The 19,324-nt window shown below is 39.4% G+C and overlaps 1 protein-coding gene across 1 annotated transcript in view; it reads left to right on the forward strand.

The window, feature by feature from the left end:
* Nucleotides 1-17,783, forward strand: part of LOC136266308 (uncharacterized) — a 50,734-nt gene extending 32,951 nt beyond the window's left edge. The window contains exons 13-21 of the mRNA XM_066061317.1: nucleotides 3,640-3,702; nucleotides 4,858-4,919; nucleotides 5,898-5,958; nucleotides 6,645-6,857; nucleotides 6,920-7,042; nucleotides 9,493-9,558; nucleotides 11,459-11,520; nucleotides 17,434-17,506; nucleotides 17,577-17,783. Coding sequence (XP_065917389.1) covers nucleotides 3,640-3,702; nucleotides 4,858-4,919; nucleotides 5,898-5,958; nucleotides 6,645-6,857; nucleotides 6,920-7,042; nucleotides 9,493-9,558; nucleotides 11,459-11,520; nucleotides 17,434-17,506; nucleotides 17,577-17,660 — 807 coding nt within the window. The 3' untranslated portion in view covers nucleotides 17,661-17,783. The remainder of the gene's footprint in view (nucleotides 1-3,639; nucleotides 3,703-4,857; nucleotides 4,920-5,897; nucleotides 5,959-6,644; nucleotides 6,858-6,919; nucleotides 7,043-9,492; nucleotides 9,559-11,458; nucleotides 11,521-17,433; nucleotides 17,507-17,576) is intronic.
* Nucleotides 17,784-19,324: the final 1,541 nt, after the last annotated feature.

Raw genomic sequence — 19,324 nt, forward strand, 5'->3', positions numbered from 1 at the left:
TTATTCATCGCTACCGGTAACCCTAATTCCTCAAATGTGTTTAACACTATCCTCAGCTGAGCTGCACACGCCACATACAGTGGGCCTCCTACTATTAGAAAATCATCGAGATAGTGTATTATGAACTGAACACCGCGCTGTTTTAGGACCCATTCTACTGCATCGGCTATGGCTGTGGAGATTTTGGGTGCTGAACGTAGCCCAAATGGCAATGTGGTATCGACAAACAACTTGTCCTGCCATACCATGCCCAATAGCCATCGGTCCTGTGGGTGGATCGGTATTATCCTGTAGGCATGTTGTACGTCTATCTTCGCCATCCATGCACTGTAACCCTGTTTAACTACCTCTCTAGTCGCATCCTCCACTTTGACATACTGAGGTGAACATAACTCAGTGCTGATGCCGTCATTCACACTTTCCCCCTCCGGAAAGGATAAATCCACGATGAGACGCCACTTCCCAGGTGTCCCCTTTGGGATTACGCCGAATCGACTAGTGTGGATTGTGCCCAGGCTGGCAATATCCTGTCGGAATGGACCAACCACTCTACCTGCTGAGCATTCTGATAGTAAGTGTTCCGATACTACTGTTGGGTTTTGGTTCGCTGACCTCATGTTTCTATTCGCGGGCACGCAATTTTTACTGTAGTCAAAACCCACACGGAATCCCTCACGTATGCCGTTCACCACATAATCCCTGAACTGGTGGTCTGGATGGTTGGCCAGGACTTGCTCCCACACTTCCTACCTCAATGGTGTTATTACTCCATCCAACCATTGGGGAACAGAGCTTTGGTGCCCTGGTGGTCGACAGGCATCCAATTTCCGGAGATCATCCATGTACAGGTACAGGGTAATCCTCTGCGAAGGAAGGACCATTGTAACTACTGTACTGATCAAAACCTCGTCCCTATGGCCCTTTATTTAGGCTTGCCCAACCGACACCTTACGCCATACATTTTTGTATTTTTTTTGTTTTGTTTTGTTTGTGAATCTAGTATCGATGGTCTGTCGCTGGCTGTTGGTTGGTTGTGGGGCTATAACTTGTCGTTAACATCTTATGGTGCCCTTGTTTGAGCTCTGACCTGTTAGTGTATGAATACCTGCCCTGGTTTAATTCAGATATATTTAATATTTTAATGATCATACATGCCTTAGTCACTGATGACTTATACAGAAATATCTAGTAAACCTAAATCAAATTTATTAATGAGTTTTTGCCAGTTTGAGGATTAGTGGGCACCTGGCCAGCCCTGTCCTCTACCTCTTGATCCTGGTTCTCGCGATCCCTGAGCCCGCTGACAAACTGTTGCTGGGTGACTGCCACCACACTGTGCACATACGTGAGTATGACGGCACTGGGGGAACCTGCATCTATCCTGGTTCCAGGCTCTGCATACTTCCCCCGAGGGTGGCAGATACCGCCAGCCTGGCCTGCTGATCCAATTTCCTGGGCCCCTTGGGGAGGCACTGCTTGGGCTTGTGTCTTTAGTGTCTGTTCCGGCTAACATGCACTCACTGGTCCTATGTGAGAATGACATACACAACTCGCATCTCAGTCCAGTTTGAGACTCTCCTGAATAACAGGCGTGGTGTAGGGTGCCATTAATCTCCGACCATCGCCGGTTGCCCGATGCTGCTGCCTGCCTTCGAAAGGTTGCGTCATAACACACACCCATGCCCTTCCTTGGAACCGCTGACTAGCCTGGACGATTTCCTGCATGTAGGCCATGAGTTCCGGGATACACTCTGGATGACCTGGCCCCAGCACTGATATGTATGTTCCGAAGCACTGTATCCACGTCAGGATATCCGTGACTGTGTGCTTCCGTGAGCCCGGTTTACTCTCTTCACCAAATAGCTGCACTTCTGGCAGGAGTTCGGCCATGTCGATGAATTCCCATCGACGAATCCACTGGCTAATGTTTTAGATACTGGTGTCAGACCAGCCCCAACGTACACCCCTGCTGCTAGTAGCTCTTGTCCTTGGAGGGAGGGGACTGCCGACCTCTCTAGTGTGCTTAGACCTCTGCTCGAGTGTGGGAGTATGTTTCCCAGTCCAGGTAATCCGCTGGATGAGATAACTGTTGTCGCCACGCCGCCACTCCCTGCACCAACAGTCGACGCCAGTGGAATCCCCTTGAGAGCTGCTGTCGACGGGATCACCCCTAGTGGAACTGTAGAGAAGTACAGTAATACCTGTCTTAACTACCACCTTCTGGACCCTGCCAGCCGTGGCCGCGTGACCCGCTGAGTCGCTCAATCTGTTCCCTAGAGATTTGACCAATTCACACCGTCGCCTACGAGCTCCCGGGCTCGATTTATTATTTTTTTTCGCTACGAGCTCGTCCGACTACGCTCGCTCTCGGCCACCCGCCATGTTTGTTTCTGACCTCGCAAACACTAGCGTGTTCGTCATCCCTGTGCTGTAAGCAACACCAGGGAGAACCCTTCTTTTATATGGCGGGGGCCCTTCCTTACCTGTTGTACTTGTTGACGTCGTTATGACGTTGGCTGGTGGGTTGGTCTGTCCTTGAGCGGCCTTTAATAAACTCCTCTCTACGATTTTCTCGATAGACGACTCTAAGTCTTCCAGGCGCACCATCTTTGTTGGTGACTCCTTGGGATCTGGTATCTGGGTTGGGGGTAGCTCCCCGCGCCCGCTCGTCTCTGGTAGGTTGTCTCCTGACGTTTCCATCCTACTGTCTGTCTGACAAACTGTCGAGCAAAACAATTTAACTTCCACTGGTTCGTGAACTGTCACCTCGTGTTCGAACACTGTACTACGCATGCGCTAATTACTGCCATATGCACGTGATCCCTCGAATTGATCGTACCCACATCGGCCAGTTAACCTGGGTTAAACTGCGTCTAACCCTCATTTAATATTAAGCCACAAGGGCATACATAAGGTATTGATCCAACTTTACCATAAAATCAAACCAATCGGGCCTTTGATTGTTTAAGCACATGCTTGTCCTTACAGGTTATACACCTCCTGCAAGAATAATCTGGTCCCTTAGATTCTTTATACAAAGCACCTTAAAGCTTTACATTATGGGTTTGAGTTAGCATAGACTCTAATATATTAGTTTAGTTAAGAAAGTGTTCTCTTTTAGGAAAAGTATAGTTCAGCAACTAGGCATCACTGAACAACGTATTTACAATGTGAGGGTAACACATGAAATACATGTAAACCTGCGCAGTGGTTCTCGAAGGTGAAGGAGTCTAGGTGTGACTAGTGTTTGAAAACATGTAAAAATGCTTCACCTTAGCCCGACATTTTTCAACTCGTAGGATAGCAAGGATAATCTTCCATCTGAGTGGTTGTCATGGCCAAATCCAAGTCGTGCATACTAATCATGTTAGTATTAATCAGTTCCCACAATTGATTTTGTCCTTATTGTCTATATAATCACTGCCCAGTTGTAGCCCAGGCTACATTCAGATGTAGCCAGGAGAAGTTGCCAACAGCCCAAGGGTCACAGGCTAGTTGCAGCTCTGAGGTGTGAAAGTGTTACATATCTATACAGTATAAAGCTTTTCTTGGACTACCAAGGTCAATACTGCACCAAACAGTGTATGACATTGTATGGTACAAACAATACAAACTCTGTTTTGCTCTCATTCTGCTTAGGATGAAGGTGGAGCATGTAATATGTCACTCACTGCAAACCGTTGCTCAGATGAATGCAGACAGGTATGAACTGATAGTGTATCTCTTGTAATGTATTGTTACTTGCAGGCACATTTTGTTGTCTGTAACTAACAAAATTATGTGTCTTGTTTATCTGCGCATGTGTAAGAGTGACTAATACTGTATAATAATGTAATTTGGTTGGCTTAAAATAATAAGTTATATGCCTCATAGTTATTGCACAACATGAACACATGAGACAAGACAACTTTTTTGTCCTACTAGAGCAGAGAAGAGCAGTTCAACCAGTACGTGATCTGTGGAAATTAAATCATGAAAAATCTTGTTTTGGCATGGATTCGTGAAAATAAAATCCTGTTTTAGTATGTAACTATGAAAATTTCATTTCACGAAAGTTTTCACATGTACGCTGTACTGGAATAAACTACAGGTACTTGAATTTGCAGCCATAACTTCCATTTACATTGGTCTGCTGAGCTGGGATGTGACTTAATGGAAATGTTATTGTTTATGTCTACCAAATACGTACATGTATAGGTCTAATTGACTTCCCCCAGTAATGACTTGATTAAAACTTCTTCTTTTTAGTATTTGTGACCGAATTTGACAAAACAAGGCTTCCACACACATCCAATTCTCTGAATTTAACCAACTGTAACTTGAGTAATCAGCAAGCTATTGACCAAAACTTTTCACACCATTCTTCCATAGCATGGTACAATTCCAGGTCAAAATTTGAAGCTAATGGCATACTTCTACAATGAGTTATGGTGCTTCAAAGTTATAGAAGTGGATGTGTGTGGAAGCCTTGTTTTGTCAAATTCAGTCACATTTACACATTAAAAAAATGTTAAAAAGTGATCTGGAGTAACTATTAGTATTTTTGTTAAAATGGTCTTTTTTTTGTGTATATGCATGTATGTGACTGGGCCTGCAAAAATAGGGCATGTGGGCACATGATTTTTGCCTACTTTTTCAAGGTTTCATCACTCATAACTTTTTTACCATTATGCTATGGCACTGCAATTTTCAGCTCTTAGTAAGCAGGTAATGGGCATCATGATGCAAGTTACAGAACGGAAATATACGTTTCCAATACTGAGATATTCCCTGTAGAGTGATGGGATGCAGTTTGTGCCCACATGCCCTATTGTTGCAGGCCCGGTCACATATTCACTTGTAGTATTAATTTTATAGGTGATTATGCTTGGTACTGCGGAAACTGGTTGTTGTTTCAGACAATTTGTTATAGCATTCTTGTAAGTTTAATTCCCTTGTATATAGCCAAACTGGCTGTGCCAACTTTTAGGGGATTTGTTGCCATTAATACATACGGTAGTACTATCTCATGTATGCATAAGGGACAATTCTACTGCTGATTACTGTATAGCTCTGGTACAGTGAGACAGAGTGAAATAGGCCATGGCAAGTCTCTTTGAGCCCTCTTTTTTTTGTATTAGAACACTTGATAATTTTAGCTGCAGCACTTCAAGTTTTATTGAGTTGAATTATAGATGACTATACAGAATTAACAGATGTACACACTCAACAGTGCTTTAGTGCTAAAAATCTAACTACTGTATACCTGTATTTTCAGGGTAGCCTTCTCAAGGGTCCCCGGGATAGCATATGTATGTATGTATGTATGCATGTATGTATGTACGTATGTATGTATGTATGTATGTATGTATGTATGTATGTATGTATGTATGTATGTATGTATTATTAATGCACAGAACCTCATGTATGATGTGTATGTGTGCATGTACCAATTGTTGAGTTTATCAGTAAATTCGTGTATGTGCATACTGTATGTACAGTGGTACCTCTCTTATCTGAGCAGTCTGATACATACTACTGTCCATAATTATCTCAAAAATGTCCATAACTAAGAATAACATGATATGGCTGATTCTAAAGTGACTAACTTATAACTAATGTTTATTATATTGCTATCAGTTAGTGCTATGCAGTTTAGTGGGCAAAGGGGGAAGTCACACCACCAAACAGGTAAACAGCAACCTTTAGGCTCCCTCCTTATGCTTTAAGCCACATGACCAATTTGGGCTGTCCGGACAATGGAGGTTCCCAGATAATAGAGATCCGGATAAGGGAGGTTCCACTGTACGTGTACACACATATATACACCTATTAACTATGTAGATATATGCCATTGGTTTACTGTTATAAAAATCATGTACTTGTTATTAAAGTAGTTTCTACTTTGCTATTTGCAGGGCTGAAAATGGTTACAACCAATTACAATCAATTTGTGGACTGAGCATCCCAAGATGTGATGTACGTTTACTATATATAATACATTTAATTTTGTACTGTCATAGTAAGGTGAATGTATAGACATACCTAACTGCTATTTGTACTATTCTTCGGTGCATCCTCATTGTTCACACATCTTTCCTAAATATAAGGTAACTGTGAGACCTGTCCCTGGTCTAGACATTGAAGATTGTAAATAACACAGTGCTATACACTACACTACAGCAGGTGTGCCAATGCTGTCAGCATATGTTTGAGCATAGTAGCCCTGATCTGTGAGCATTGCTCAAAAGCAAATATGTGACCGGGCCTGCGAAAACAGGGCATGTGGGCACAAACTACACCCCATTACTCTATAAGTCATATCTCCATACTGGAAAGGTATATTTCCATTCTGTAACTTGCATCATGATACCAATTAAATGCTAACTAAGATCTGAAAAGTGCAATGCCATAGCATAATAGTACAAAAAGTTATGAGTGATGAAAGTGTGAAAAAGTAGGCAAAAATCATGTGCCCACATGCCCTATTATCGCAGGCCCGGTCACATATATAGGCTATTTGCAAACCTTAGAAGCCTAGTGACTTGTACATATATGGGATATCTATACAATACCACTTGACTTGGTGGTCGTCCATCTCATAAAACTATGTACATGTAGCATTCATGAATGCATTTGCACTACTACTCTTACTTTTGCCATAGGGTCTTAACTCAGTCATCTCCAATGAATGTCTCATGACACAAGAAGCAATATTGGATGGCAACAATTGTGCAGTCCCATTCACCAATGTGATGAATGTTGCAACTGGTACTGTGTCTGGGGTCACCCTCAATCAACTAGATCAAGACTTGAAAACAGTTTGTAACAATGAGAACTGTAGATTAGCTGTAACTACCTACCTTGATAGATGTGCTGTGAGTTGAGTGTGTACTTTGCTTGTTTATTTGTTGTAATAATTATTTTGTGTGTTTTGTAGGATACTGAAACTGGCATTGCAGAGTTTCGGAATGGATTCACATGTGAAACTAGTGAACAGTCAATTAATTGTTATGCACTAAGTCTTTCAGAGCCCACTGTGTTAGCTCTGACATCTGCTTTTGTAAGTTGACATGTGGCTGTAGTTAGATTTGTCTGAACATGACATTTGTGTAGTGGTGCCTACATATATACTACTTAAATTTCAATGACTATCGGTAGTGATCGATGCACCTGCATGAGAACGAATTACTGATACTGATGACAAATTAGACTATAGTTGTTGCATATGCTATGCAGTTTACTACTATACACATTGTTCACACAAAGGTACGTGCTGTGGCATGATGCCACTTTGGTGGTGGGTTCTAACCCAACTATGCACTGTAGGTGATCTTTTGGTCATGATGTATTTATACCGATATGTGAAAAACAATCCAAATTGCACACAAGAAGTTTTGAGATAAATGGTTTTAAAGAAGCCATTATAACTTGCCAAGGACAGCAAGCATACATATGAAATTTAAACACGAGATGTATCTACCTCTAGTACTTGCAGCAGAATGTCCTGTCAAATAAGATATCAGGCCATACACCACAGGGGAGTAGGAAGCAATCTTGGATTGGTCAGACAGCTAAAACTTTCACACAGATTGTAGTGGTGTACTACATCCTTAGATTGCCTTTTATATGGTTTTTATATAGTGTAGTTCAGTAACTAACTATTCTGTTAGAGTACCTGACTGCTCTTACTATGGGGCAAGTATTGGTCCGGCAATTGCCGGGCCTGCCGGACCTACTCTGACACCCCTGCACCAATACATCACTGATTCTTGTCAAGTCAGGTCCTTTTACAAGGTCAGAAACTGACATTAGAGCTCAACACACCACCCGGAAAAACATCTTTTAAAACAATGCTGAAGGTCAAAAACCAATTTTATGGTATGTTACATACCAAAATATTCATTTAGCAGTTTATGCTCTAATTTTGTGTTACTGATTGTTCTATTAGAGAATGCCAATCTTTTCTGTGATCTGACAAGGATTTACAGTGTGGCATAAGCACTATTATGCCAGCATAATAATATTATTGTATTTAAAGTGCTTATGCTGGTACTGTATGTCCAGTTATATCAAGCATGATTTCTTTAATTAAAACCCTAATACCCAACATTATTGAACATCTGCAATGATCTATTCTACTTACAAAGGCATGCTCCCTAAATGGTAAACATTTGTCAATGTGCATACAAAGTGTTACAAGTAATAACTGTTCTATTAGAGCTTTTGACTGATCCATAAGATTAATGTGTTGCTTTAAATTTTCATTTGTGTCTCTTTTATTCAATGATAATAAAGTACATGCTCCCAGCCTGTGTATCTACTTCGCTAGGTAAAACTTGTACATTGAGTCTAAAATTTAGTTTGTAATTGTATGGATGGATTCTACTACCATATGCATACAAATTGTCAAGGTATGTAATTTGCGTGGATTGATGAATTTCATGATTTTCGCTGTTTTATTTTCATGGATCGCTTGTTTTTCACTTGGGCTATCTGTGAGTTAGTCTTGATAATCATTGGTTTTTGAGGATGAAAAATTTGCAGACAACTAAGCACCAATGAAATCTGCAAAAAAATTATGTCCCTCAAAATTTTTTTGGATATATACAATGTTTCTGGATGTGGGATGGTGAAGGAAGGAGTGTATATGATTACCCCCTGGATGTGCCTTAATTTTTACTCATCTGTGCATGCATTATGACTGTACTGTGATATTTTGACCCGCTGAGTGATATTTTTGACCCGCTGAGTGAAAACCGGAATTGTTCGCAAAATTCTGATTTTGAGATAAAATTAATGCCTTTGGGTAAAAATGCATAATTTTATGTGTGTTTTGATTGCTTCAGTAAACAGTGGACAGCAAAAGTTTCAGCTTTTTGTGATGAATTGTCATAGCAATAGACAGTTGGAACAGTAATAAACTCGATTTGTACAGCAACAATGCAGCAAATAAATAACAGGTGCTTACTTAATCAACCATAACTCATGACTGAAACAAGCTACAAAGATGGGGTTTGGCTCAGTCTGTTCACCATGAACTGGCACATCGATCAAGGCATAGTGTTTTCTCTGTACATCTCCGTGTGAACAAAGAAGGCCATTTCAACAATTAAATGACGACGGTAAATTTTATTTGTACCGCATTGTAAACAAACACCCATACATTGTAAACAAGCACCCATAACCCACGTACCGTATGCTATACAAACACGAAACAAAGATTTCTTACTCCCAATGAACAGGAGAATCTGGTGGTGTATAGGTTTTATATACGATTGAAATGTGCATAAAGTATTTATGCAGCATGTGTATATTTACCCAGTTTTTTTATAGCAAAATAGAATTTTGCGAAAATGGCAAGTGTTCACTCAGCGTGTCACATTTTATAATAGCATATATGTATTTTGCATATATAGCTACGTATGCTGCTTTACAGTTGATATAAATTATTCACCAATCTAGATACTATGTGTAAGAATTTGAGCAATAATGTGTATTTGTGCTGTATAGGATGCTTCAGGAAATTGTGAGCCTTTACTACAGACAAGTGGTGATTGTTCTGCCCCATGCAAATCGGTATGGTATTATTACATGGTACTTATTGTTGTGTAAATTTGTCTATGTATGGATGGATGTACAGAGTACAACTTGGTTGTGAACAATAATAATTGACGTACTTTCTTTCAATGGCATGTGAAATCATAGCATTAGTTATAATTCAGTAGGAGTGTATGTACATCAAGAAAAAGTTTTGAAGCAAAATTTATGTTAACTCCAAAAGAGTACATGCACATAAAATTACTTTGTGTTTCCTGCACAAAATAGGTAAAATAACTAAAGAGACAAACCATGCTTATTGTTAATTATATGGATGTTCGCATTTTGTTGTACAATTATAGCCCCATCCTATTCTTTCTTTTAATTTGGTGTTGTGGAATTTCTCGAATGACAAATATGTTACAGAAAAGCAAGCTAGTGGGAATCATTACAATAAAAGTGCTTAAACAAGGATGATCATTACCTGAAGTAACCATCGTTAACTATTTATAGAAGTACACAAAAAAATTGGAATTGTTATCTAGAGTAGGGACCACAGCACATCAATAAAATGTACTGAAACAAGCTGGAGTAGTGCACAATATTAAATCACAGTAAAACAATAAGACGTGTTATGTCCTTACTGTGCTCTTCTATAGTATCTTGAGCACAGTAGGGACATAACACTTCTTATTGTTTACTGTGACTCAATATCATGCACTACTCCAGTTTGTTACTCTAGATAAAATTTCCAAATTTTTTGTGTACTTGCTTGTTAACTTTTTTTTGTAAAATAAAATTATTATCACTGGTGAACCCACACATACTGTATCAAAAGAAAGAAATGGCGCCGCATGCCCCAGCTATCAATTGTCGTCTGAAAAGTGAAGTATCCACTACGCTTCATTGTCAGTTATGTGCAACCCGTTACACAGCATTACGAATCATGAACTGTTTGAAAAGCACCTCTGCAGTCAAAGTAGCCACTATGAAAAATACGGATGATTTCCATTACAACGGGAAACCGTCACATGCTACCGCCAAATCGACACTTTTAGCTGTCAGCAAAGATGAATGGAACACAAAAGAGGGCACTGGTAAGTCGATGAAGAATGTATTGTACATACTGCGGTATGCCAAAAGACACCTCTCGGGCTGAAGCGATGTCAAAAAGTGAAAAATCAAGCCTGTAGCCTTAGCCGTTATCGAGTTACGCTTGTCTGAAGGCATCAGTTACTCAGTCAGTCAGTCAGTCAGTCAGTCAGTCAGTCAGTAGAAAATTATGTTTAATAATAATTTTTTTTTTAAATAAAAATTTGTAGCAACTTGTTGAAAGTGTTTTGGGTTAATCGGAAGGCTTGTTTGGGCTTAGTTTTACCTAACCAATACTGCCGCATCGTCATCATGGAAAAGTGAGGCTGCATTTTGGGTGATGTTTTTCATGGGCCACACCCACACCTTTGTGGTCCCTGCTATGCACTACTATCGTACTGTATGATGGGTTAACTAACCCTCTTGTTCAAGCACTTTTTATCGCAATGGTCCTGACCAGCTTCTAATTAAAAATTCCTTACTCTTACACCTTCGGCACTTATATAAGCTCCTGTGTATATAAAAGCCAAAAGAAATTAAGGCAAAGCCAGGCCAAATGCTAAACTTAACACGCAAAACAACATTCACACTTATTCCAGTGCTCTCAACTATTGTGTGTACATGACCTCACATATAGCCTTTGTCTTGTAGACTATAGTCTAATGTTGTGAGTAGAATAGAAAGTTAAGGAAATTTATTGATTATTCCCACCCTTTATAATTACATTATATGCTGTTTTAGTTTAATGTTGCATGGTTTCATTTTTGTACTTGACATATAGGCAAAATTTATATTGATGAATATATATGTATACACACATCAGTTAATATGTTAAATTTCATTATAGTTGTTTATGGAAGCCATGCAAAATGTTGGACAATGCCTCACTGACATTGTTTCAACCATCCTGTAAGTTGTATGTAAGTGTTGACTGTATCAGTGAGTGCTGCATACATAGTACAGTATTTTTGCTGAAACATTCTTGCAATTCACATTCAACTGCAAATTTTTTACTGTTTTCAATGCAATAACAACAGAGCTGGCCAAAGGGGCAACTTAGACAGTGAAATTTATACAGTGGAATTTGAAGCATATAACAGATATGATTGTTATTCATAGGGGCCTGGGGCTTGCCCTCAGGAAAATTTTATCTCTCAGAGAGCATTTAGATGATTTGTCTATGAGAGTGATTGATTGACTGTTCTATTAGAGTACCTCGATCTATTCTTCCAAACACTATGCAATGAAAGTCGGAGGACCATGTTTCCCCCTCACCCTTCTTCCCATCTGCACTGCCTATTAATAGTTATAATAATATACTGTTATTTTGCATATTGCAGGTAAGCAAAGAAATATTCTTTGATGACATACATAGCACAAGGAAATGTAAGCCCAATTTTTGGTCTGCTTGCCAGCTTACCTGACCACAGTCACAAGGCTAGAAGCCAAATGAAGTAGCATAAGTCCACCATTTCACGTAACAATAACGAACTCACTGGTGACATGTGCTTTTTCTGGTTAAGATGAGAGCTTGCCTTCATTGCTTCGCCTTTCCTTTCGTATGGTCATCTTTTTCACGCAAGGAAGCCATACATTTTCCACATTGACACCAGCGTTGAAACCGGGTCGGGTCATCCAGGTCACATTTTCTCCGGGTCATCCGGGTCTGACCCGGATTGGATCACATGAGAAACAAAATTGTTCGTTTATTATAAACGCTATCGCGTAGCTCTTTCGTGAGCCACGCCCACTTATCGCATTACCAACATACGCGAGGGTAGCTATTGTCAGTAGGTGAAGTTGCAATATTTACTCAACACGAATCAAACGCTCAAAATGTAGACTCGTTCGCTCGCTCGAGACTAGCCGAAACACGTTTCGGCTTTAATTAATCCGGGCCACATCCGGGTCAGTGGGTCATCCGGGTAGCAGTAGTGACCCGGTTTCAACGTTGATTGACACTTTTCTTACATTAGTGTATTTAGACACCACACAACTATTTAAAGCATATAAGTGACTGGAAATATGCATAACTGCACTTACAAAACAGTTGCATTATCCAACATGCCTCTCTCAACTACCAGAACATGCTGACACATCATTAACAATCACAGCTCCTCGAACCATGATTATTCCCCTTGATTTTATCCAGTTGTCCAAAACTAGACATGGCAAACCACACCCCTAAACCTATTGCATAGCTCACTTAAGAAAAGGAGATTGAGATACTCTAATAAAGCAGTCACAGCCACACATGTGTAACATATAGCTATGTATACTATAACAAAATGGCAACAACAAGTACAATTAAAACTTAAATGAAGTATAGGACTCCAGTGATAAAAAGTAGTGAAACAAGATAATTATATCTAATCAAAAACAGCCAAGCTGTAAAAAAAGGAGTGTGGCCCTTGAAAAGGCTATGGTGAAAAGCCAAGACCAAATTCACCTGAATTGTCGTTATTAAAATTTTTACCATTAACCTACCATCACAGCCATTTCTTAGCCGCCACCTTGGATTTCACATCTTTTTTCACCATAGCCTTTTGAAGGGCCGCACTCCTTTTTTTACAGTTTGGCTGTTTTTGATTAGATTTCACTTCTTTTTGTATTTGTATACCCCAAAGCTGGCCTATGACCAGCTTTGGGGCTTTTTAACCTATATATTTTTCTTTACCACAGGAAAAAGAAAAAGATGAATCAGATTTTATAAATACTGTAACTCATTCTGATTTTATCAGTAAATGTACAAATTATATATATAATGCAGTTCATAATATAAAAAGAGAGCATATATTTATTACATGTCAATTAATCCCCACAGGATAATTTGCAGCTGATCTCTCTACTGGGTGACTTGAAATGTAGCTGAACTCTCTACAGGGTGATCTGCTTGTACGTAGATGAACTCTTTACAGGATTCTCTCTACAGGGTTACTTGACTCTAGCTGAACTCTCTGCAGGGTTATCTGTTTGTAGTTGAATTCTCTACAGGGTGATTTGTTTGCAGCTGAACTCTCTACAAGTGAACTTCTTCTAGCTGATCTGTCTACAGGGTGACATGTTTCTAGCTGGTCTCTCTACAGGGCGATTTGTTTGTAGCTGAATTCTCTACAGAGTGATGTGTTTGCAGCTGAACTCTCTACATGGTGGTTGCTTTGTAGCTGAACTCTCTAAAAGGTGACTTCTTCTAGCTGAACTCTCTACAGGATGATCTTTTCATAGCTGAACTCTCTACAGGATGATTTGTTTGCAGCTGAACTCTCTACATGATGATTTCTTTGTAGCTGAATTCTCTACAGGGTGATTTGTTTGTAGCTGAAATCCCTACAAGGTAACTTCTTCTAGCTGATCTTTCTACAGGGCGTTCTGTACAGGGTGTTTGTTTGCAGCTGAATTCTCTACATGGTGGTTTCTTTATAGCTGAACTCTCTACAAGGTAACTTCTTTTAGCTGATCTCTCTACTGGGTGATTTGTTTGTAGCTGAACTCTCTACAGGTGATTTGTTTGTAGCTGAACTCTCTACAAGGTGATACTTCTAGGTGATCTCTCTACAGGATGACTTGTTTCTAACTGAACTCTCAACAGGGTGATCTGTTCATAGCTGAACTTTCTACTGGGTAATTTGTTTGCAGCTGAACTCTCTACATGGTGGTTTCTTTGTAGCTGAGCTCTCTACAAGGTGACTTCTTCTAGCTGATACAGGGTGACTTGTCTCTAGATGAACTCTCTACAGGGTGACTTGCATGTAGCTGAATTGTCTATCAGATTAACTGTTTGTAGCTGAATTCCTTAAAGAATATCCTGCAATGTAATATAATTCTGTAATGGAGTAAGTTATAAACATAGCAGAATGCTCTATTAGGGTGACTGTTCTTTTAGAGTATCTCGATCTCGCATTTGCTACACGTAGTTGCCTTTCGAATCATAACTCGGTGGTTTGTAATCCGATTCTTCTGTACTACTGCAAGGACTTTCTATGATGATTATTCCAGCTACACACTGATTTTCAGCTCATTGCTCTAAGCGGTTTGCCTGGTAGATGTGAAAACTAATAGTTTTTTTATTCATAAAAATCGATTGCATAATTTTGACACAGGTTGAGTTTTGTGTCATATCTCCATGGTCTTTATCTCAATTCCTTTCAAACCACAAAAAGGCACTCCTACAATGGTTAGTTTTCAACTCATTCCTCCAAGGGGTTTACCCTGTAGGCGTGACAGACCTTCGACCTTATTTTACGCACATAATCAGTCATAACTCCGTGTATGCTCATCGGATTCCTACCAAAGTTGGTACTGAGATCCGCCTTAATGAGCCCTTCAAGTGTGCCAAATTTCAGCCCTATCCGAGTACGCATTCGTGTTTTATGTAAATATTTAATAACGACAATTCAGGTGAATTTGGTGCCGCTTGGTCTAACCACAAAATTCACCTGAATTGTCATTATTAAAATTTTTACCGTTAACCTACCATCACAGCCATTTCTTGGCCGCCACCTTGGATTTCACATCTTTTTTCACCATAGCCTGTCTGAGGGCCGCACTTTTTTTACAGCTTGGCTGTTTTGGATTAGATTTCACTTCTTTTTGTATTTGTATACCCCCAGGCTTTTTTTAACCTATCATATTTTCTTTACCACAGGAAGAAGAAAAGATGAAGCAGGGTGATTTCTTTGTAGCTGACCTCTCTACAAGGTTATCCTTCTAGCTGATCTCTCTACCGGATGACTTGTTTGTAGCTGAACTCTCTACAGGATGGTTTGTTTGTAGCTGAATTTTCTACAGGGCGATTGTTTGCAGCTGAACTCTCTACATGGTAGTTTCTTTGTAGCTGAACTATCTACAATGTAACTTCTTCTAGCTGAACTCTCTACAGGGTGACTTGTTTCTAGCTGATCTCTCTACAGGGTGACTAGTTTGTAGCTGAACTCTCTACAGGGTGATTTGTTTGTAGCTGAACTCTCTACAAGGTAACTTCTTCTAGCTGATCTTTCCACAGGGTGATTTGTTTGTAGCTGAATTCTCTACAGGGTGACTTGTTTCTAGCTGAGCTCTATACAGGGTGACTTGTTCCTAGCTGAACTCTCTACAGGTGATTTGTTTGCAGCTGAACTCTCTTACATGGTGGCTTCTTTGTAGCTGAACTCTCTACAAGGTGACTTCTTCTAGCTGATCATGATCTCCCTACAAGATGACTTGTTTCTAACTGAACTCTCTACAGTGTGATCTGTTCTTAGCGGAACTTTGTACTGGGTGATTTGTTTGCAGCTGAACTGTTTTTATGATTGTTTCTTTGTAACTGAACTCTCTACAAGGTAACTTCTTCTAGCTGATCTCTCTACAGGGCAATTTGTTTGAGCTGAACTCTCTATTAGGTACCTTCTTCTGGCTGATCTGACTACAGGGTGACTTGTTTGTAGTTGAATTCCCTACAGAATAACTTGCAATGTAATATAATTGAGTAAATTATAAATGCAGCTGAATGCTTTATTAGGGTGACTGTTCTATTAGAGTATCTCGATCTCGCATTTGCTACACGTAGTTGCCTTTCGAATCATAACTCAGTGGTTTGTAATCCGATTCTTCTGTACTACTGCAAGGACTTTCTATGATGATTATTCCAGCTACACACTGATTTTCAGCTCATTGCTCTAAGCGGTTTGCCTGATAGACACGAAAACTAATAGTATTTTTATTCATAAAAATCGATCGCTTAATTTTGACACAGGTTGGGTTTTGTGTCATATCTCCGTAGTCTTTATACCGATTCCTTTCAAATCACAAAAAGGCACTCCTACGATGGTTGCTCCATCTACATAGCAATTTTCAGCTGATTCCTCAAAGGGGTTTACCCTGTAGGCGTGACAGACCTTCGACCTTATTTTACGCAAATAATCGGTCATAACTCCGTGAATGTTCATCGGATTCCTACCAAGGTTGGTACAGAGATCCGCCTTAATGAGCCCTTTAAGTGTGCTAAATTTCAGCCTGATCCGAGCACGCATTCGTGTTTTATGGCAGATTTTGCGAAGTGTGCGAAATTAAGAAGTAGAAGAAAAAAACGAAGAAATTAAAATGAACTTTTGTTCGCTTGTATCTCGGAAATGGCTGGAGCGATTTTCTTCAAATGTGGTATGTAGACTCCCCTTGCTGGCCAGCACCTCTCTAGCAAATTTGGTTCCAATCGGATAAGGGATCACAGAGCTACATAGGTGTGAAAATTGCATTTTCTTTCTTCCTGTTAATATACTCACGGGTGGCACGCCGGCTTCTTGGGCCGCACGACACACTACCGTGTGTCTTGATGAATGACGATGGCTATTACAACACAGCTGCTATATGTGCTACCTTAGCATTGAGCGGAAGGTTGTAGTATTTCGATATAGAGATTTTCCCACATAGCTATGCATAGCTAATAGTATGTTATAATCACTACCTTTTATTGCAGGAACTCTACTTCATTTTATATTAATAAGAACTAGTTCTGATGTAGAAAAGTAATACATTTAGGCAGTAGCTGTACTATAAGAAAAAACTCGAAAAAGTAAACAAACTAGTATTATTAATTTTTTTTAAATTAATGAAGTAGGAATCCAGGATTTAGTGAGATATGAATGAACAGACTAATATATCCTTACTTTGGCACTAAAACATTATAACATGGAGTTTTCCCACATAGCTATATAATTATGCTGTATACCATCATTCATTTCACTTATGCTTTACTGCTTTTTATTGCTTGGATCCCTACTATACTGTACAATACACTATAGTGTAATTGCACAAAAATATGTGGTTATTGGATGGTTTATTTATAAGGATGAATCGTGAAGTTAGCTCTGGGGTTAGAGCAGAAGATGTTCTTAGGAGATGCGAAATCAGCAATCCTTCAGTAAGAATACAATTATGTTGATTGAGCTAGTCCATTCCTTACTGAAATATTGTTGCTATACTGTATATAGGGTAATGGTGGAGCTGAAAGTGTGGTTAAAGGGTTTGGAACATTTGTCACTCTTCTTCTGGCAGTAATAGCTTTGTTGTTGTAAAGGAAGAATAATTAAGTAACATTCTTTATGAGTTTTGTAATTTTATACATGCATACATTTGACTCTGTGTGTAGGTTTTGTAGTAGATGAAAGTTTGAAATAAACAATCCTGCTATGTTGTGAGACATGTCCTATGGGATACTAGTCTTGTATTCAGGAGTATTATACTGACTCTGAGTAATGCATATGTATTTATACAGCAGCCAAAGGCTTGTGTGTGTGTGTGTGTGTGTGTGTGTGTGTGTGTGTGTGTGTGTGTGTGTGTGTGTGTGTGTGTGTGTGTGTGTGTGTGTGTGTGTGTGTGTGTGCTCAGTTAGCCCTGGTGACCAGTGTATGTGAGTTGAATTAGCAGCACCATTACATTAATAATGTACAGTACTAAAATGCAACAACTAAATGTTACACTTGGTTGATACAATATGTCTCAACTCAGTCATGCAAGCTATAGTATTCAAGCAACTGGTATTAGCTATAGAGGGCATTAATTTTATTATTGTGTTGTAAAGTGCATGCATGTGTATAAGGTGAAGAGTACAATAATTATAAAGCACAGACTAGCTGTTGGGTACAGGATTATAATTATGGTAGATGTTATATGCATGGCTGCACACTTTATATATACATGGCGATGTACTTGGTATGCATATTAAGTTTGATCCTGAGAAAATTCACTTAGTCTAGACCCTCTGTGATTTACTGATTGTGGTATTTGGTTGGCTATTTTCTTTTGAAAATTATATAGCTATTGCATCTTTTCTTAATTGGACAGAAACTCTACAGTGCTATTTACTATGCAAATGGCTATGTTTCTATAATACAGACAAGTAATAGTCAGTTGATGTTCTATTAAAACATGGGACTGCTTTATTTAATCTCCTTGCCTAATGGCTTAATAGTGTACAGTTTGTATGTACTAATGGTGATGATGTATAGATTATAATGATGACCAATTTGCAATCCATTAGTCACAGTATATTCCCAGTACAGCTTAATAATTTGTGTCCCATTTATCCAATAGCAGGGAGGCAAGGTGCTTGTAATATGCTTCATTAGGCACTCCTCTTGTGGCTGAGAAAATTACAGGAGTAGTTAGCTAGAGGAACTTAATTTGTTCAACCTCATGAACACAAGCTTCATACGAATGTTCCTTGTAAATATCTATATACTCAATTCTGTAAATTATCCTAGGCCTGGCATTATTGGTGGTATGCGTACAGTTACTCAAAGCGTGCGGATTAAAAACTTTTATGTCAATGTAGGTCTACTCACAACAACCTCCCCAAAAACTGTTTGCTGAAATCACCATCTTTTGAAGATGGACTGCTCACTTGTGATTGGTTGTAAATGGAGTTCAACTTCAATGTCACTGCCATGATGACTCAGTCATGACAGACCTCAGTAAACAAATTATCTGTCAAACCACGAATGTTGTTGTGATGGAAAGCCACCCTTATATATATGATATGTAAAAAAAATGTTCAACAGAAAATTTAGTTTCAAAGGCACAATGTTGAGGGAGCCTCCATTTATACTTGAGACTGAGAGCAACTGCAGTACCGGGTAAGCCGGCCTTCTCCGTTCACAGAATCATGGAAAGCGTACAGTTTTGTGAAATTGTGCTCCTGCAGTGCAGAACAGTTAAATTTAGAAGCTAACTCAACAAA

The sequence above is a fragment of the Dysidea avara genome, chromosome 9 (genome assembly GCF_963678975.1).
Source record: "Dysidea avara chromosome 9, odDysAvar1.4, whole genome shotgun sequence".
In the NCBI taxonomy this organism is placed as follows: domain Eukaryota; kingdom Metazoa; phylum Porifera; class Demospongiae; order Dictyoceratida; family Dysideidae; genus Dysidea; species Dysidea avara.